The following is a 21,530-nucleotide window of genomic DNA, read 5'->3' as shown; positions in this document are numbered from 1 at the left end:
GGGTCTTGCAGGATGTACAGCGCCTAGTCTCCCTGGACAGGACGCCCGACATTCTAGTATTGCACGTCGGGGGCAACGACTTGGGGCGTAGACCGTTCAGGGAGCTAGGCAGAGACATACGGTATGATATGCTTCGGTTATTGCAGATGTACCGGGGCTTGACCTTGGTCTGGTCCGAGATGGTCCCTCGTAAGGTTTGGCGGAATGTGCGTTCGGTGCGCGGTATAGATAAGGCAAGGATCAAAGTGAATCGTGAGGTGTCTCGTTTCGTGGTGCGGAATGGAGGAGTCGCCGTGCGGCATATTGATCTTGAGAAAGGAGCGGGAAATTATTGGAGAGGCGACGGGGTCCATCTCAACGAGATTGGGACAGATCTTTGGTTAGAGGGCATACAGGAGGGGATAGAACGCGCATTGGTTCTGTGGGGGGCTGCGCAGGCATGAGGTGGTCATGCCATGCTGGCTGTGGCAGTTGGAGGGGGGGTGGAGTTCTCGGAGCCAGTTAGGATGCGGGGCGAGGGGGGGGGAGAGCGGAGGGCCGATGGCTGCCTGTCCCCCCTTCCCGCCCCATTGTTGATTTACAGTGTGCGGTAGGTCTGTCGCCTCCCGGCTCTGTCAGGCCGTAGTCCCTGCGGAGACCAGTCGGCTGGCCTAGGAACGGCTAGCGGGTCTCTGAGTCGGGAGGTTGGCGACTAGGGGCAACCGTGTGTGTGTTGCCTCCCGAGTCGGCGGTCTCGCGACGGGAGGGCGGTAGCGGGAGGGATCTTCGGTCTCCCGAGTCGGATAGTGGGAGAGTGGCGGGAGGCAGTACGGAAGATCCTTTTCCCTGTAGTGAGGCGACAGAGGGGGTTGTAGGCTCCGGGGACTTCCGCCTTTTGGTGGGTTGTCTATTCTTGTATTTTTTACCCATTGTTAAACTTAAAGTTAAATAAATGGCCGCTGTGGCCAAAATTATCCAAACTAGAAGTAGTAGCGTATTGTTTTGGTGGGTTACAGGGAAGTGGGGGGATAGGTCACAGAGTCTCACTCCGTGATACCCGCGTCAAGAAGCGCCGGAATATTAGCCGCAGGCGTATATATGTAGGCAGCACATGACAGGGTTAACGGGGAGGCTAGGGGTTAACAGTAGTGCAGAGGTGTGGGGGGGGGGGGGTGAGAATAGGGAGGGGGGAGCAGTTAGAAAGTGCGGGGAAAAGCAGGAGGAGGAGTTTCAGTCGGCAGCAGAAGGAAGAAGGAGCAGAAGAGAAGAAGACGGAGACAGCGAGGAAGTCCCACCCACCCGCCCGTTGGTTAGTAGCTAGGGGTTAAAGTTTAGTGAGAGGGAGGGGGGGGGGCGCTTTGGAGGTGATATGTAGATTGTCATAGCGGCAGTTGGAGGGGGGGTGGAGTTCTCGGAGCCAGTTAGGATGCGGGGCGAGGGGGGGGGGAGAGCGGAGGGCCGATGGCTGCCTGTCCCCCCTTCCCGCCCCATTGTTGATTTACAGTGTGCGGTAGGTCTGTCGCCTCCCGGCTCTGTCAGGCCGTAGTCCCTGCGGAGACCAGTTGGCTGGCCTAGGAACGGCTAGCGGGTCTCTGAGTCGGGAGGTTGGCGACTAGGGGCAACCGTGTGTGTGTTGCCTCCCGAGTCGGCGGTCTCGCGACGGGAGGGCGGTAGCGGGAGGGATCTTCGGTCTCCCGAGTCGGATAGTGGGAGAGCGGCGGGAGGCAGTACGGAAGATCCTTTTCCCTGTAGTGAGGCGACAGAGGGGGTTGTAGGCTCCGGGGACTTCCCCCTTTTGGTGGGTTGTCTATTCTTGTGTTTTTTACCCATTGTTAAACTTAAAGTTAAATAAATGGCCGCTGTGGCCAAAATTATCCAAACTAGAAGTAGTAGCGTATTGTTTTGGTGGGTTACAGGGAAGTGGGGGGATAGGTCACAGAGGCTCACTCCGTGATACCCGCGTCATGCGTGCAGATGCACCGACGCCTCCGGCTGCCATTGCTGAGCGACCTATGCACTGGTGCTGAGCGATCCTGTAGCTGAATCCTCTCTAGGAGACGGTCCTGGCACTTGCTCAATGAGAGCTCTAAAGCTCTCTTCACAGCAATAGTAAAAAAGTATTTTTTGTGATTCAGTTAATTTTCATGGCAAGGAGTGACCTTACAATGTGTTGCAATGCATCTTATCACTCTTCATAACGATCTGGAGTTCATGCAAATCACCGCTATAAAAACTGAAGCAACAAACGTGAAAACCAAAATTTGTGTCAGTCTCAAAACGTCTGACCACAAATGTATGAAGATGCAAAACCACAATTAGTGCAGCGCATAGTTTACCTAGACCTACATATGAATCTCCAGTGTAACTACAACCCATATCTATTATGCCATGTACTGGCAAGCAAAACTCCATGAAGAGGGTGTCACGCTCTTGTGACTCAGGGGCAAAACCCTGATTATAACCCTCCCCAAACCTCACTCATGTGCAAATACGCTGCAGCGAGCATATTTGTGTAAACGCTCATGTGAAGCTGCCCTGAATACAAGCAGGAAATACGCCTGTGTGAACGCACCCGTGAGGCTGGATGTGATGATGACTCTAATAACATAGTGTCCCTTCTCAGGGATCAGATTGGGCGTCCTTTCTCTCAGATTAGTAAATAGGCAATGATGATCAACTGCTGGGAGTTGTGCCAAGGTTACATTCAGTGAAGGCTACGAGGAGGCCGGCTCTTCCCGTGCTGTTGGGAAATACTAATACAATCAGTAAGTATTGTACCGAGCAGTGTGGAGGTGAAGAAGGTGTCGGGTTCCTGTAAAGTACAAATAGGTTCCAAACAAAGAACACTGGAGGGGGTGGGCTGAAATAAGGAAAGCGGGGTTCAGGATAGTGAGAACTCAACTGGGTTGTACAGTATAATGAAAAGTTCTCTAACTTTTTAACCCCTTAAGGACGTGGCCCTTGTTCTTTTTCGATTTTTGGGTTTTTCCTCCCCACTTTCAAAAATTCACGGCTTATATTTTTCTGTTGACTTAGCTGTACAAGGGCTTGTTTTTTGGGGGGGATGAATTGTATTTTTCAGTGTTACTACTTCATGAACCATATGATCTGCGAAAAATCTTTAAAAAAATCTAAAGAGTGGAGCGAAAAAGAAAAAAATCTGCAATTTCCCCATGTTTGCAGGGGTCTTGTTATTACAACGTACACACTGCGCAAAAAAAGACCTGATGATTTATTCTGTGGATCACTATAGATTACAACTAGAGATGAGCGGGCAAGTACTCGCTAAGGGCAATCACTCGATCGAGCATTGACTTAGCGAGTACCTGCCCGCTCGGGAGCAAAGGTTCGGCTGCCGGCGGCGGGCGGGGAGAACGGGGAGGAACGGAGGGGAGATCTCTCTCTCCCTCTCTCCCCCCTGCTGACTGCCGCAACTCACCTGTCACCCGCGCCGGCAGCCGAACCTTTTCTCCCGAGCGGGGAGATACTCGCTAAGTCAATGCTCGATCGAGTTATTGTCCTTAGCGAGTATGCTCGCTCATCTCTAATTACAACGATATCAAATTTACTCTTTTTTTTAATATATATATATTTTCTCTTGCCGCAAGTATTTTCTCATTCCATCAAAGGTCTTCTGCTCGTTTTTTGTGGGGTGGCCTGTGGCTTCTATTGGTACCATTTTGGAGTATACAGGACTTTCTGGTAGCTTTTTAGTAAATATTTTCTTACAAAAAGGGTAACCAGAAAAAGCCCAACTCTGCTGTTGTGTATTTATTTTTTCTGATAACGTTCACTATTCGGGATTAATATTCCATTATTATTGGGGTCCTGAATGCCAACTGAGGCATTTAAATGGCTCTGTCAGAATCACAGAGACATTTAAAGGATTAACCACTTGTCTGACTCCGTCGTCAGGCACGCATTCGGGAAAAAAAATTCAAATTTGTATGTATGACATGCGATGCACTTAAAAAGGTTGTTTTTTTTGTGCTAGTGGTGTCTGATGCGTTTTTTGGTTTGCATCATGTAGTTTTCCTTCCTACCAGTAGATGGCACTAGTTTGCAGTTTCGTTTTTGGTTTGGTTCATGGCAGTGTTGTTATTGCTGTCATTTTGTGCAGAAAAGGATAATGGAGGTAAATGAGTTTATTTAGCGATTCAGATCCTGAAATAGACATCTCTGATTCGGGGAGTGGGTATTCCACTGAATATTGCCAGTGATGAGGATGATTCACCTCAATCAGCTGGACCATGCTGTGATGTAAAGTCCTCTGATCCAGCCCCACCGCGCTTTCCATTCACGGAAACTCCAGCCATTCGTGGTAATTATGAAAATCTTTTAGATTATTTTGAATGTTTTTTGAGTGAGAATGTAATCAATCTGAAAAGCCAAGAAACTAATAAATCTGCAGAGCAGCAAAGAGAATGTCAGGAATGAGTAACTGGTATGCAACTACCCCAAATGAAATCCGTGTAATTCTCTCCATTTTTATACTTCAAGGAATAATTATAAAAGCCTGTGGAAATGTGGCATTGGTCTCATGACCAGCTGGTTGCAACGCCTTCCTTCCCCCTTTTGATGTCTTATCACAAATATGTAATTTTGAAACATTTTTTCCATTTTTCGGATAATAGTACTTATGATCCTACTTTACACCCCAATCCAAAAATAAATCAAATATGGCCTATTTTCAAAAACCTAAATGAATTGTTTCAAAACGAAGTAACATTAGAAAGGGACGTAAGTATAGATGAGAGCCTTATGCCTTATAAAGGAAGACTCGAGGGGATTCAGTATTTGCCTTTGAAAAGGGCCAGATTTGGGATAAAAACATTCATCGTGTGCAAGGCCAAATCTGGATACATATGGTCAACCATAATGTATACCGGCAAGGGGACAGTGCTGGATCCGGAGTATGAAGACCGGCCAGTCTCTATGCAAGTTGCTAGGACTTCGATGGAACCTTTACTTAGGAAAGGCTATTGCCGCACAACAGATCATTGTTCTACGGCACGGATACTTATGGGACTATGAGACTAAACAGAAAGGAAATGCCACCACAAGTCCTAAAAAAGAAGGGTGAAAGTGTTCTTACCGAGGAGGGAAAGTATTGGCTCTAAAATGGACGGACCAGAAAGATTGTGGTCAACTGTCCACACGTCAGCGATGGTGGAAGTGGAAGAGTACAGAGGGGCAAAGAAAAACCTGCAGTTGTCGATGATTATAATGATAACATGGGAGGAGTTGATCGAGTTGATCAACACCTCACTAACTATCCAGCCGCACGAAAAAGGGGTAAGCGATATTACAAAAAAATCTTTTTCCCCCTCATGGATCAGACTATGCCTATGTATTATATGAGAAGCAGGGTGGTACCAAAACCATTAGACCTTCAGGTTGGATCTCATAAGGGAAATTGTCTATATATACTATGTCTACCAAGAAGGGAAGACCCAGCGCAGAGGGAGACAATCTTCAACCGACGGCACGTCATTTCCCCAAGTATATTCCACCCACACCAAAGAAAGATAAGCCAGCAAGGAGGTGTGCTGCAATAACAGAGATGCTAGAGGGAAGAGAGTTCGAGAAGAAACAAGATACTGCGCTCAAGAATGGGACCTGGGAATGTGTGCCACACCATGTTTCAAAGAATATCATACTAAGAGCAACTATTAGGGAAGTCCAACATGTAATGCTCCGCATCTAAAAACATTTCTTAAAATTCTCTTGACAATTTAAATGTAATCTATTATGTAAAAGGGTTAAAAAGCTTCACCTCGTGGCATGTGCAGGCTTTTAGGAAAAGCATCCTATCCCCTAAGTTATACTAAATATAAAAATTACACTTCCAGGTTCAGAAAGAATAATAGAATTTAAATTGCTAATAAAAAAAGTGACATTTTTTGACCCATAAATAACTAAAAAATGCGTCACCTAATGGGGGTGCAGGTTAAGGGACACTTTGGAAATAGCGACCCCAATATAATTAACTTCCAGCTGTCATTCAATAAGAAGCCTTATCAGGGAGCGACAAACAAACTAAACTTTAGTAAAGCGAAATTTGATGAGCTCAGAACTACTATCAGTGACATTAATTGGGACAACATCCTCAAAAATAACGGTACAGAGGACAAATGGGAAAAGTTCAAAAGGATCCTAATCACCTCATGTGAGCAGTTCATTCCCTTTAAAAATAAAAAAAACTACAAGTAGAAGGAAACCAATGTGGCTCGACAAGACGGTAAGGGGGGCAATAAACAAAAAAAAGAAAGCGTTCAAACTACTAAAGCAAGAAGGCAGCGAAGAAGCGCTAAAATCGTACAGGGAAAAAAACAAATCATGTAAAGAAAAGATCAAAATAGCTAAGGAGGAGGCAGGAAGACCGATCGCCGAAGAGAGCAAAAACAACCCAAAACTATTCCTCAGTTATATAAACACTAAAAGGATTTGCACTGAGAGTACTGGCCCTATAACAAATAATGCAGGAGAAACCATAAAAGACGATGGGGGAAGGCAAATCTATTATATAGTTGTTTTTTTTCAAGTGTATTCATGAACGCAAAATAAATGTCACACGAGATGCAAGGGAATAAAATGACCTCCCCACTAAATATTGTATGCCTAACACGGGAGGAAGTGCAAAATCTGTTGAAGAGGATTAAAATCGATAAATCGCCGGGCCCAGATGGAATACACCCAAGGGTTCTAAGGGAACTAAGTGACTTGAGAGCTGGACCACTATTTCTTATATTTATGGATACTATTGAAACCGGGGTTGTACCAATGGATTGGCGCATTGCCAACGTGGTTCCAATATACAAAAAGGGGTCTAAAAGAGAGCCTGGTAACTACAGGCCGGTAAGTCTCACTTTAGCAACTGGAAAAATATTCGAGAGGTTTCTGAGAGACGCCATCGTAGAATACCTCAAGGAGAACAACAGTATAACCCCTCATCAGTATGGGTTCATGAGGGAGTTGATCATATGAGACCAATCTGATCAGCTTCTATGATGAAGTAAGTTCTAGGCTGGACCTGGGAGAGTCTATTGATCTCGTATATCTGGATTTCTCTGAAGCATTTGACACTGTGCCACATAATGGGCTAATATACAAAATGAGACAGCTCAGACTGGGCGAAAACATGTGTATCTGGGTAAGGAACTGGCTCAGAGATAGAAAATAGAGGGTGGTAGCAAATGGTTCATACTCTGATTGGGCCACCGTCGCTAGCGGGGTGCCAAAGGGTTCAGTATTAGGCCCCACTCTGTTCAATATATTTATCAATGACCTGATAGAGGGGCTGCACAGTAAAATATCAATATTTGTAGATGATACAAAATTATATAAGACAATTAATACAATGGAGGACAACATACGGCTGCAAATTATGGAGCCAGGAAGGAATTTTCTTTTTCCAAGTTAGCTAAATTGGCTTGTTGGGGGTTTTCTTCCTCTAAACCAACAAGGGGGCAGGGGGGTTTGAAACAGGCTGAACTAGATGGACATTGTCTTCATTAAGCCTTACATACTATGTTACTATGTCCAATTCTGGACGATGCAATTTAAAATAGATAGACAAACTGGAGCAAGTTCAGAGAAGAGTTACTAAGATGGTGAGCGGTCTGCAAATCATGTCCTATGAGGAACGGTTAAAGGATCTGGGAATGTTTAGCTTCCAGAAGAGAAGGCTGAGAGGAGACTTAATAGCTTTCTATTATTAAGGCCTATTTAGACAGGACGAGTGTCGGGCAAACGATGGCCCCGCACACATTCGCCCCCGCACACACTCGCTCCCGTGCTGCTGCATAATCGATGGATGATGAGCTGATCACTGATCGCTCAGTGTAAACATCAGCCGTTCAGTACTGAACAGCCGCTATGTTAACTCATTGGAGAGGGGCGGGGGAGAGTGAGGATAGAAATCTCCTGCAGCCGCCCCGCTGTGAGCCAGCAATACTAGCTCCCCTGCAGGTGCACGGGAGCAAGTATGTGCGGGGACGGGTGTCGAGCATCGTGTGATCGACACTTATCCCGTCTTAATGGGCCTTTAGACATTGAGGTGGATCAATGAGTGAAACAGGTTGCCACGGGAGGTGTTGAGTTCTCCTTCAATGGAAGTCTTTAAACAGAGGCTGGACAGACGTCTGTCTATGATAATTTAGAGGGGGTTGGGAAGGATGATCTTGGAGGTCCCTTCCAACTCTACGATTTTATGTTTCTCGCCAAGAACATCATCTATATTGAGTTTTTATGTTCTCTTTGTGTTTATTCTTCTTCTCTGGAGAAGAAAGAACAGTCATGATGGATCAGTCCTTAGCATTGCTGCCTTGCAGTGCTGGAGCTTGGGGTTCAAATCTGCCGAAGGATAACATCTGGATGGAGTTTTTATTTTCTCCTTGTGTTTATTCTTCTCCTTCTTCGCCTCCTCTGGAGAAGAATGTACCAGTGTGGTGACTCAGTACTGCCCCCAGTGCTGGATTTCTAGGCTCAAATCTCACCAAGGACAACATCTATTTTGAACACATGTTGTCCTTGGAAAGATTAAAAACCTAGAACTCCAGCACTACACAGCAGCAGAGCTAACAACTGAGCATCATCGGAGAAAGGAAAGAAGGAGGAGAAGAAGGAGAATAAGCACGAAGAGAACATAAAGACTCTATAGAAATGTTGTCCGTGGTCAGATTTGAGCCAAGTACCCCAACACTATAAGGCATCAGTGCTAACCACTGAGCGTCCACACTTCTTCCTTCTCCACGGTATAGGGGATAACCAGCTGATTGATGGGGGAACTCCTCAATCTCTGGTGCTATCAATGAAAGGAATGGAACAGCAGTGTGCCAGCACAACCTCAGCTCCACTCATTTGGGACTAACCGAACCCCCATCCTAAGGACAAGTGCGGGTCCCAGCGGTCAGAACCCCCCAGCTCAGACCGTTCAGCTGGTGATCCCATATCTTGTGGATAACTATTACCAATACTGATGGCTCTTTAAATAGAGGATTTCACAGTCTTACTATAAACTCCACATCCACCGTCCGCGTGTCGGGCTGCAGCGAGAGTCCAGTGACGAAGAGTCGGAACAGAACTGGAAAACACAAGAGCAGATCAGGAGTTTAGTGAGAGTCACATCCAGAGCGGAGCTGATTATACTCCAGTCACATCCAAAGCGGAACTGATTATACTCCAGTCACATCCAGAGCAGAACTTATTATACTCCAGTCACATCCAGAGCAGAACTAATTATACTCCAGTCACATCCAGAGCAGAACTGATTATACTCCAGTCACATCCAGAGCGGAACTGATTATACTCCAGTCACATCCAGAGCGGAGCTGATTATACTCCAGTCACATCCAGGGCGGAACTGATTATACTCCAGTCACATCCAAAGCGGAACTGATTATACTTCAGTCACATCCAGAGCAGAACTGATTATACTCCAGTCACATCCAGAGTGGAACTGATTATACTCCAGTCACATGCAGAGCAGAACTGATTATACTCCAGTCACATCCAGAGCGCAACTGATTATACTCCTGTCACATCCAGAGCCGAACTAATTGTACTCCAGTCACATCCAAAGCAGAACTGATTATACTCCAGTCACATCCAGAGCGGAACTGATTATACTCCAGTCCCATCCAGAGTGGAACTGATTATACTCCAGTCACATCCAGAGCGGAACTAATTATACTCCAGTCACATCCAGAGCAGAACTGATTATACTCCAGTCACATCCAGAGCGGAGCTGATTATACTCCAGTCACATCCAGAGCGGAACTGATTATACTCCAGTCACATCCAGAGCGCAACTGATTATACTCCAGTCACATCCAGAGCAGAACTAATTATACTCCAGTCACATCCAGAGCAGAACTGATTATACTCCAGTCACATCCAGAGCGGAGCTGATTATACTCCAGTCACATCCAGAGCGGAACTGATTATACTCCAGTCACATCCAGAGCGGAACTGATTATACTTCAGTCACATCCAGAGCAGAACTAATTATACTCCAGTCACATCCAGAGTGGAACTGATTATACTCCAGTCACATCCAGAGCGGAACTGATTATACTCCAGTCACATACAGAGTGGAACTGATTATACTCCAGTCACATCCAGAGCGGAACTAATTATACTCCAGTCACATCCAGAGCAGAACTAGTTATACTCCAGTCACATCCAGAGCGGAACTGATTATACTCCAGTCACATCCAGAGCGGAACTGATTATACTCCAGTCACATCCAGAGCGGAACTAATTATACTCCAGTCACATCCAGAGAGGAACTGATTATACTCCAGTCACATCCAGAGCGGAACTGATTATACTCCAGTCACATCCAGAGCGGAACTAATTATACTCCAGTCACATCCAGAGAGGAACTGATTATACTCCAGTCACATCCAAAGCAGAACTGATTATACTCCAGTCACATCCAAAGCAGAACTGATTATACTCCAGTCACATCCAGAGCGGAGTTGATTATACTCCAGTCACATCCAGAGCGGAGTTGATTATACTCCAGTCACATCCAGAGCGGTACTGATTATACTCCAGTCACATCCAAAGCAGAACTGATTATACTCCAGTCACATCCAAAGCAGAACTGATTATACTCCAGTCACATCCAAAGCAGAACTGATCATACTCCAGTCACATCCAGAGCGGAACTGATTATACTCCAGTCACATACAGAGCGGAACTGATTATACTCCAGTCACATCCAGAGCGGAACTGATTATACTCCAGTCACATCCAGAGCGGAACTGATTATACTCCAGTCACATCCAGAGCGGAACTGATTATACTCCAGTCACATCCAGAGCGGAACTGATTATACTCCAGTCACATCCAGAGCAGAACTGATTATACTCCAGTCACATCCAGAGCAGAACTAATTATACTCCAGTCACATCCAGAGCGGAACTGATTATACTCCAGTCACATCCAGAGCAGAACTGATTATACTCCAGTCACATCCAGAGCGGAACTGATTATACTCCAGTCACATCCAGAGCGGAACTGATTATACTCCAGTCACATCCAGAGAGGAACTGATTATACTCCAGTCACATCCAGAGCAGAACTGATTATACTCCAGTCACATCCAGAGCAGAACTGATTATACTCCAGTCACATCCACAGCAAAACTAATTATACTCCAATCACATCCAGAGCGGAACTGATTATACTCCAGTCACATCCAGAGGGGAACTGATTATACTCCAGTCACATACAGAGCGGAACTGATTATACTCCAGTCACATCCAGAGCGGAACTAATTATACTCCAGTCACATCCAGAGAGGAACTGATTATACTCCAGTCACATCCAAAGCAGAACTGATTATACTCCAGTCACATCCAGAGCAGAACTGATTATACTCCAGTCACATCCAAAGCAGAACTGATTATACTCCAGTCACATCCAGAGCAGAACTGATTATACTCCAGTCATATCCAGAGCAGAACTGATTATACTCCAGTCACATCCACAGCAAAACTAATTATACTCCAGTCACATCCAGAGCGGAACTGATTATACTCTAGTCACATCCAGAGCAGAACTGATTATACTCCAGTTACATCCAGAGCGGAACTGATTATACTCCAGTCACATCCAGAGCAGAACTGATTATACTCCAGTTACATCCAGAGCGGAACTGATTATACTCCAGTCACATCCAGAGCAGAACTGATTATACTCCAGTCACATCCAGAGCGGAACTGATTATACTCCAGTTACATCCAGAGCAGAGCTGATTATACTCCAGTCACATCCAGAGCGGAACTGATTATCCTCCAGTCACATCCAGAGCGCAAGTGATTATACTCCAGTCACATACAGAGCAGAACTGATTATACTCTAGTCACATCCAGAGCGGAATTGCAACTACTTCCCACTAGTGATAGCTGCGAATAAGCTTTGATGGGAGTCTGACCTCCTCTGCTGGCAGACCACTTATCTTGGGAGACTCCGGACATTTTAGCACAGTGGATGCAACATTTGCAATTCTGCTTTAGATGTGACTGGAGGAGACAACAGAACTAAAAGCCAGAACAACATGCATGACTAACGAAATAATGGGGTATAAAACTTGTTATTCTGGTGATACGTATAGCTGAGGTCATGGTTTTCGGCATCTCCTATTAGGACATATAGCAGAAGGGTATAAATCAGAGAACACATTTAATTACTTATATAATGGTCTGCCCAATGAGGCCTACAAAAGCATGACGTCCAGCGTATCACCTGTAGTCCCGGGGTTGTAGATGGGCTTGTCGGTCTGTATGAAGATATAACCAGTGTGGAATGACACCAGCACTACTTTGTTCAGATTACACATATTCGACTTGACATTCACCGAGACGAATTGCTTCTTCTTACTATCTTTTTGGAAGAAATTAGAAGGAATCTAGAAAGAAAGGAGGAAAGAGCACATTATGGAGGAGACCTGAGAGGAAATACACGGGACAAGTCTACAGGTAATACGTACATAAGAGGCAGTATTATAGTAGTTATATTCTTGTACATAGGGGGCAGTATTATAGTAGTTATATTCTTGCACATAGAGGCAGTATTATAGTAGCTATATTCTTGTACATAGGGGGCAGTATTATAGTAGTTATATTCTTGTACATGGGGGCAGTATTATAGTAGTTATATTCTTGTACATAGGAGGCAGTATTATAGTAGTTATATTCTTGTACATAGGAGGCAGTATTATAGTAGTTATATTCTTGTACATAGGAGGCAGTATTATAGTAGCTATATTCTTGTACATAGGAGACAGTATTATAGTAGTTATATTCTTGTACATAGGAGGCAGTATTATAGTAGTTATATTCTTGTACATAGGGGGCAGTATTATAGTAGTTATATTCTTGTACATAGAGGGCAGTATTATAGTAGTTATATTCTTGTACATAGGGGGCAGTATTATAGTAGTTATATTCTTGTACATAGAGGCAGTATTATAGTAGCTATATTCTTGTACATAGGGGGCAGTATTATAGTAGTTATATTCTTGTACATGGGGGCAGTATTATAGTAGTTATATTCTTGTACATAGGAGGCAGTATTATAGTAGCTATATTCTTGTACATAGGAGACAGTATTATAGTAGTTATATTCTTGTACATAGGAGGCAGTATTATAGTAGTTATATTCTTGTACATAGGGGGCAGTATTATAGTAGTTATATTCTTGTACATAGAGGGCAGTATTATAGTAGTTATATTCTTGTACATAGGGGTCAGTATTATAGCAGTTATATTCTTGTACATAGGGGGCAGTAGTATAGTAGTTATATTCTTGTACATAGGGGCAGTACTATAGTAGTTATATTCTTGTACATAGGGGTCAGTATTATAGTAGTTATATTCTTGTACATAGGGGGCAGTATTATAGTAGTTATATTCTTGTACATAGGGGGCAGTATTATAGTAGTTATATTCTTGTACATAGGGGGCAGTATTATAGTAGTTATATTTTTGTACACAAGGGGCAGTATTATAGTAGTTATATTCTCGTACATAGGGCGCAGTATTATAGTAGTTTTATTCTTGTACATAGGAGGCAGTATTATAGTAGTTATATTCTAGTACATAGGAGGCAGTATTATAGTAGTTATATTCTTGTACATTGGGGGCAGTATTATAGTAGTTATATTCTTGTACATAGGAGCAGTATTATAGTAGTTATATTCTTTTACATAGACGGCAGTATTATAATAGTTATATTTTTGTACATAGGAGGCAGTATTATAGTAGTTATATTCTTGTACATAGGGGGCAGTATTATAGTAGTTATATTCTTATACATAGGGGGCAGTATTATAGTAGTTATATTCTTGTACATAGGGGGCAGTATTATAGTAGTTATATTCTTGTACATAGGAGGCAGTATTATAGTAGTTATATTCTTGTACATAGGGGCAGTATTATAGTAGTTATATTCTTGTACATAGGGGGCAGTATTATAGTAGTTATATTCTTGTACACAGAGGGTAGTATTATAGTAGTTATATTCTTGTACATAGGGGGCAGTATTATAGTAGTTATATTCTTGTACATAGGAGGCAGTATTATAGTAGTTATATTCTTGTACATAGGGGCAGTATTATAGTAGTTATATTCTTGTACATAGGGGGCAGTATTATACTAGTTATATTCTTGTACATAGGGGGCAGTATTATAGTAGTTATATTCTTGTACACAGAGGGTAGTATTATAGTAGTTATATTCTTGTACATAGGGGGCAGTATTATAGTAGTTATATTCTTGTACATAGGAGGCAGTATTATAGTAGTTATATTCTTGTACATAGGGGGCAGTATTATAGTAGTTATATTCTTGTACATAGGAGGCAGTATTATAGTAGTTATATTCTTGTACATAGGGGGCAGTATTATAGTAGGTATATTCTTGTACATAGGGGGCAGTATTATAGTAGTTATATTCTTGTACATAGGAGGCAGTATTATAGTAGTTATATTCTTGTACATAGGAGGCAGTATTATAGTAGTTATATTCTTGTACATAGGAGCAGTATTATGGTAGTTATATTCTTGTATATAGGAGGCAGTATTATAGTAGTTATATTCTTGTACATTGGGGGCAGTATTATAGTAGTTATATTCTTGTACATAGGAGCAGTATTATAGCAGTTATATTCTTGTACATAAGGGGCATTATTATAGTAGTTATAGTCTTGTATATAGGAGGCAGTATTATAGTAGTTATATTCTTGTACATAGGAGCAGTATTATAGTAGTTATATTCTTGTACATAGGGGGCAGTATTATAGTAGTTATATTCTTGTACATAGGAGGCAGTATTATAGTAGTTATACTCTTATACATAGGGGGCAGTATTATAGTAGTTATATTCTTGTACATAGGAGCAGTATTATGGTAGTTATATTCTTGTATATAGGAGGCAGTATTATAGTAGTTATATTCTTGTACATTGGGGCAGTATTATAGTAGTTATATTCTTGTACATAGGAGCAGTATTATAGCAGTTATATTCTTGTACATAAGGGGCATTATTATAGTAGTTATAGTCTTGTATATAGGAGGCAGTATTATAGTAGTTATATTCTTGTACATACGGACCTGTATTATAGTAGTTATATTCTTGTACATAGGGGACCGTATTATAGTAGTAATATTCTTGTATATATGAGGCAGTATTATTGTAGTTATATTCTTGTACATTGGGGGCAGTATTATTGTAGTTATATTCTTGTACATAGGGGGCAGTATTATTGTAGTTATATTCTTGTACATTGGGGGCAGTATTATAGTAGTTATATTCTTGTACATAGGAGCAGTATTATAGCAGCTATATTCTTGTACCTAGGGGGCAGTATTATAGTAGTTATAGTCTTGTATATAGGAGGCAGTATTATAGTAGTTATATTCTTGTACATGGGAGGCAGTATTATAGTAGTTATATTCTTGTACATAGGGGGCAGCATTATAGTAGTTATATTCTTGTACATGGGACGCAGTATTATAGCAGTTATATTCTTGTACAGAGGGGCAGTAATATAATTTTTACATTCTTGTACATAAGGGTAGTATTATAGTAGGTATATTATAGCAGATAGAGAATATGGAATCTTCTCTCCAGTTTGAGGTATGATGAAAAGAATAATTAGAAAAGCTTTATTAACTGTATGTTTCACATCCTGTACGGTTTTGTTTCTTTACCACTTCATCTACTGATCTCCCACCATTCTAAAAAGGAAGTTATAATCTCCATGTCTATCACTGTAAAATATTGATCTACAGGTGACTACATCATAGTGATCACTTATCTCACCTTCATCTTCACTGTCTCCAAGAAGCTATTAGCGCTGTTCAAGGTCACTGTGGTCTGGGCTATAATAAGTGTTTTCTGTGGAAAGTCTTGGATAACAATTTCAGCCTGGAAAGGAACTTTTTGTAAATGGGCATCTAACACAATGGTCTCCTCAACCTCCACATGGAGGATGCTGGGCATGATGAGGGCACATCTGTTGGCGAAGACATAGATATCACTGTGAGACGAGCACATAGTCCTGTTTATTTATAAATGATTCAATGATGTTATGTGCTTTACACAATCGCAACACTTTTTTGTAACTAGTTAAGGGTGCCTACCCACTAGCATTTTTTTTTCTTGCGCTGCGAGAGCCAGTGAAAACATACGCCTCGCAGCTCAAAGAAAACTCAGCAATATCGCTAAATGCTTTCAATAGGGCCGGCAGCAGCGCCAGCCCCATGGAAAACATAGAGAGTATATCGCAGACTTCTGCCACAGCAGTGACAGGGGTTTCCTTCATTCCTGCGGGGCCCAGGGGGATGAAGGAAAAGTCTGCCACAGCTGTCACAGCTGAGGCAGAAGTCCAAGATGCTATACCGTTGCTTTCAATGCACTGCTGCAGCCCCATTGACAGTAGTGGGTTGTAGGCAACCCCTGCAGGGATGATTTTCGGGGAAGGGCTTGAAATATAAGCCCTTCCCTGAAAATCGTCCTTAGCTGGTGAAAAAAAAAAATTATATATTCACCTCTCCGCCATTCAGGCGCGTCCTCCGACTGGCTCCCCGACACTGCTGTGAAGCTCTTTCAGCAGGCGGAGATATAAAAATCCCCGCCTCCAGAAAAGGCGCACTACTACTGAGCGCACAGCCAATAACAGGCAGCGCACAGCTATTCATCAATGGTGAGTATATAATTTTTTTTTCACCAGCTAGGGATGATTTTAAGAGAAGGGCTTATATTTCAAGCTCTTCCCCGAAAATCATCGCTGCAGGGGTTGCCTGTCATCCACTGCTTTCAATCGGGCTGCAGCAGCGCCGACCCCATTGAAAGCAATGGGATGGCATCCTGGACTTCTGCCACAGCTGTCACATTTGTGGCAGAGGATTCCTTCATCCCCGCGAGGATGAAGGAAACCCCTGCCACAGCTGTCACAGCTGGCAGAAGTCCATGATGTACTCCCTATAGTTTCAGTGGGGCTAGCGCTGCTGCCGCTGGCCCCATTGAAGACACTGAGCGAGGCTGCAGTGAAAAAACGCATATGAGTGTGAAACCATTGAAAATCATCGGTTTCATAATCATCGCTCTCGCATCGCAGGAAAAAATATTGCTAGTGGGTGTCCACCCTAATAGATACTTGAAGATATTACTAGGAGAATGACACCTATAATCAGAGCACTGGATGTGGCCATAGTATAATTCCATAATGATTTTGTTTACCACCAACATATTCCGCAGCACTTTACAAATCAGAGGGTGTATGTACAGACAGAATCAGTCTGATAGTCCATGAGGAAGTAGGAGTGAGGGCCCTGCTCAGAAGAGCTTACAATCTATGAGGAAATAGAGTCAAGGGTCCTGATCACAAGAGCTTACAATCTATGAGGAAATAGGGGGCTATGCTAGAGGGTGGTTCCCTCTAGACCCGCCCTCTCTCCCCCTGCTCTTAGGGAATCCCTTGGGGAAGACCTATAGCCCCACCCTCTTTTTCTCCGCGCTATGGGGATTCCATCGTTCTCCGTGGTGGAAGAATGCGCCGGTGTTCGGGGACAGCTGCAGAGCAAGTTTAAAATGTCCTGCTGTAAAATCCTGTTAATCTCCGCTGCAAGAGGGGAAGCACCGGGGCGATAAAGGGAACCCCAGAGGAGTCCCCTCATCTCCACGGGAGCTTACAGGGGGACATTTAAAATGTGCTCATGGATTTAGAGGCATGGCAGCTCTAGCTTCCCCTTATATCTCTTCCTCTCCCATTCCCATTGTTTAGAAGTTTAAACTAAATAATAGGACAGTTTACCTAATCACCCTCCCCCTTGTTACCCAGCTCCCATAAGAAAACTCCTGTGCCTCGCTCCTCAAAGATAGGTCAGGTCCAATTTTTGCACGTAGCAAGGAATTTCAGTAGTGGGATTTGAGTCATGCATGTCCTATTTTATATTAGCTGTAGAGATGAGCGAGCACGCTCGTTTAAGGCTGATGTTCGAGTGAGCATCGGTCTTTTCGAGTAATCATTTACTTGAAAAGACTGATGCTCACTCGAGCATCAGCCTTAAACGAGCGTGCTCGCTCATCTCTAATTAGCTGCGATTTTTTATTTGTGTGCCTAAAATTCTTTTGTGTGAACGTTTCCATAGGAAATCATTGGTTCTAATAGTCACAATTTTTTTGTGCTCGAAGTTAGCTGCGCTAACACAATGTGAATGAGCCCTTAACCTGTGATACATGTTGCTCCTGGGACCTGTAGTTCTTCGGGTTACCGGTAGCAGACTTCCACATCTGTGGGATCATTCAGATGGCTGTGTGGATCGCTCCAGTCAGCCAATCACCACCAGACTGTGCAGATAAGTTCCAGCTCCATTTACATCATTCCCTTTCAGAACTTTGGTGTTTTGTGCCAATCATGCTGCTTGTTTGAGTAGTTTCCAGACCTTCCCTGAAGATGGTCTGAACACCTGATCTCCCTGTCTGCATGTTCTGCAGCCATTTCTCCCTTCCCTTTTATTAGGTGCGGCCTCCAGGCATCTGATGTCCTTTTGTTCAGTCAGCTGGGTTATTTTTAACACCATGTTGCCTGCTGTCAGATGGGTGATGTTTGACGCTCTTAACCTTTTCTCGGTGTGTGGACACTTGTACTAGCTCCTGTTTATTTATGCATGCATGCATCAGGATCTGAGTGCGGTTTCTCTCTGTCTATAAGGTGAACAGACATCAGGTGTGAATAATGACTTATTTGGTGTATGTCTGAAGGTGTGGATTACACTAGGTGTGAACAAGGTCCTGTTGAATGTAGGTCTGAAGGTGTGGACTACACTAGGTGTGAACAAAGTCCTGTTCAGTGTAGGTCTGAAGGTGTGGACTGTACTTGGTGTGAACAAAGTCCTATTATTTAGTGTATGACCAACAAGACAATGAGGAGCCTTGACGTGGGCTTGTGAGCTTACATGTTTTGGCCAAAATACAAACCAATACCTTGTACCTACTTATAGATATTTCCATCTGTCTGATTGTTTTGTACATCTTGTAAGTATTTGGCTATTTGGTGTAGTGTTCTGTCTGATGATTCTGTTTTCCCTGGGGGTGTTTGTATGCACGTCTGGTTTAGGCTTGTTGATTGTTGGTCCCTAGTCCAAACTCCCCTTTCCTCTCTCCAGCCATTATTTAGGTTGCGTTTGTGTGGGTCATTGTTCCCACAGGCTGCAGAGATGTAACAGAACTGGTGCAGCTCAAGAAAAGTCTTGGAGATGGGAGAGGGAAGTTTGGACTATAGTGAAACTTAGGGCCCTTTTACAAGGGACGATATATCATTCATATTCCCTCTATCAGTGGGAATCTTAATTATTAGGAATGAGTGAGCACGCTCGTTTAAGGCTGATGCTCGAACGAACATCTTCCTTTTCGAGTAACTGATTACTCGTCTGAGCACCATCGGGGAAGCGGCAGGGATCGGGGGGAGACAGAGAGATCTCTCTCACTCTTGCCCCCGCATGGTGCTCGGACGAGTAATTAGTTACTCGAAAAGACCGATGCTCGCTCGAGCATCAGCCTTAAACGAGCGTGCTCGCTCATCTCTATTAGGTCAGTCAGTAGTTGGTAGAAACACAAGAAGTCCAGTGTTTGAGATTTAATGTCCAGTAGAGAGAGGACATGGCAGAGACAGTAGGTGGGGAATCACTGGGGTATTGTAGTAGTGAGGGGTGACATCTCGGAAAGAGGTGTAGGTGTCATCAGTGTAGAGATGGGACTGAAAGCCAAATTTGCAGATAGTTTGTCCAATAGAGGGTGAGTAGATGGAAAAGTGGACAGGACCAAGGGGTATACTCTATACATATAGTAGAACAGTATACCCCCAACATAACTCTGATAAAGTTCTATTACACTCCATGCAATGCATCACTAACCCCCAATAACCAACCACTGGACATAACCAAAAACACGCCACAATTCTATACTCCTATACACACTGCACTACAATCCCCAACATGACCACCAGACATGATTATAGTACAATTTCACATATCAGATAGCACTACCACTCCCAATATGACCACCAGACATGACCAAAGTACAGTTCTATTATACAATATCATAGAGCACTACAACCCCCAGCATGACCACCAGACATGACCAAAGTACAGTTCTATCATATCACACAGCACTGCAGCCTTCCCCAGGACTTGGCTACTGGACATGACCATAATAGAAATCTTACGGTGGTTGAGCGTTGGTTCCCGTCAGGCAGGTGAAGAGCGCGAGGCAGAGGACTGCTCTCCCCATCATCTCGGCAGGACTGTGAGCAGTCAATCCTTCATTCAGAGTTTTATGTGGGATTAACATTTTTAACAAACACTCCAATCCATCAGAAACTGGGAGATGAGCCAAAAGCCGGAGGAAAGTCCAAACTTGTGCAACTCTTCACAACACTAACCAAACACACTGACAGGTACAGCATGGCGGCAGCAAAAAAGTATGTGCCCCTTCCTGATCCTTCTGGGTTGGCAGATTTGTCTCATTTAATTCTAAATAGTTTTTATTAAAGAATTTCAAGCAGTGGAGACCAATGAGGAAATATTCTCTCTGGGATTGGCGAAATCTATTAGCCTGAATGTCCATCATACAGAAATGGTAGGATATTGCACAATATTTCTCCTCTAGAATGTTTTGCAAAAGAGGGGAGGGGGGGGGGGAGGAAGAGGGGGTCATAAAGAGCCCAATACATCCTTAATACAGAAAATACAGTCTGAAAAATACCGTATTTCTAGATGATATAAGACACACCCAGGTTTAGACAACAGAAAATAGGATAAAGATATTTCATACTAATTAAAACTTCTCTGGTGGTCTAAAGATGTGAAGGGTTAATAATAATCGAGTCCCCTCTCCATTGCACTAAAATAACCACACCCTTTCTGAGTGGCCCTTATAGTAATTGTGCCCCTACTCAGTGGCCCCTATAGTAATCGTGCTCCTACTTAGTGACCCGTATAGTAATCGCACGCCTTCTCAAAGACCCTATAGTAATAGTGGCCCCCAGTGGTCCCAGTAATAATAGTAAACCACAGTGGTAATTGTGCCCCCAGTTCTTCCGCTGCAGCAGCAATCCCACCAGGGATTACTTTACATCCCTCTGAAGTTCCGGTCCGGCATCTACTGATATCACAGGTTCTGATCTCTGACCCCTCCTCCCAGGCACCTGCATTATTTTATGTCTTGCAGCGCAGATGCAGGGGAGAAGGCGTAGAGGTCTGATCTTTAAAGTATACAAAAAATGCCTCAGGGCGTACAGCAGACTTATTAACAAGAAACTCCCTGATTAAATATCCTCATTAAAATCTAACTTTTATCAAACTAAATTAAGGTAACCAGATTTTCCCAGGGACAAAGGGGTGTGGTCAGGGGGCGGGGCTTATCACAACTTATTATTTGACCTCCGTCGTTATAAAAAGTACAGCAGCGGTTCAAAAAAAGCCAGGGAGCAAATACCACAGGATTTCTGCATCCAAAACCAGTCAAAATACACAT

At 43.4% G+C, this 21,530-nt stretch overlaps 1 protein-coding gene across 1 annotated transcript in view; it reads right to left on the bottom strand.

The window, feature by feature from the left end:
* Positions 1–20,312, bottom strand: part of LOC136612969 (complement C3-like) — a 108,477-nt gene extending 88,165 nt beyond the window's left edge. The window contains exons 1-4 of the mRNA XM_066593743.1: positions 20,221–20,312; positions 15,816–16,008; positions 12,238–12,400; positions 8,994–9,064 (exon numbers count right to left, since the gene is read on the bottom strand). Coding sequence (XP_066449840.1) covers positions 8,994–9,064; positions 12,238–12,400; positions 15,816–16,008; positions 20,221–20,288 — 495 coding nt within the window. The 5' untranslated portion in view covers positions 20,289–20,312. The remainder of the gene's footprint in view (positions 1–8,993; positions 9,065–12,237; positions 12,401–15,815; positions 16,009–20,220) is intronic.
* Positions 20,313–21,530: the final 1,218 nt, after the last annotated feature.

This window comes from Eleutherodactylus coqui, chromosome 2 (genome assembly GCF_035609145.1).
Source record: "Eleutherodactylus coqui strain aEleCoq1 chromosome 2, aEleCoq1.hap1, whole genome shotgun sequence".
In the NCBI taxonomy this organism is placed as follows: Eukaryota; Metazoa; Chordata; class Amphibia; order Anura; family Eleutherodactylidae; genus Eleutherodactylus; species Eleutherodactylus coqui.
This window is presented reverse-complemented; position numbering and strand designations above follow the sequence as displayed.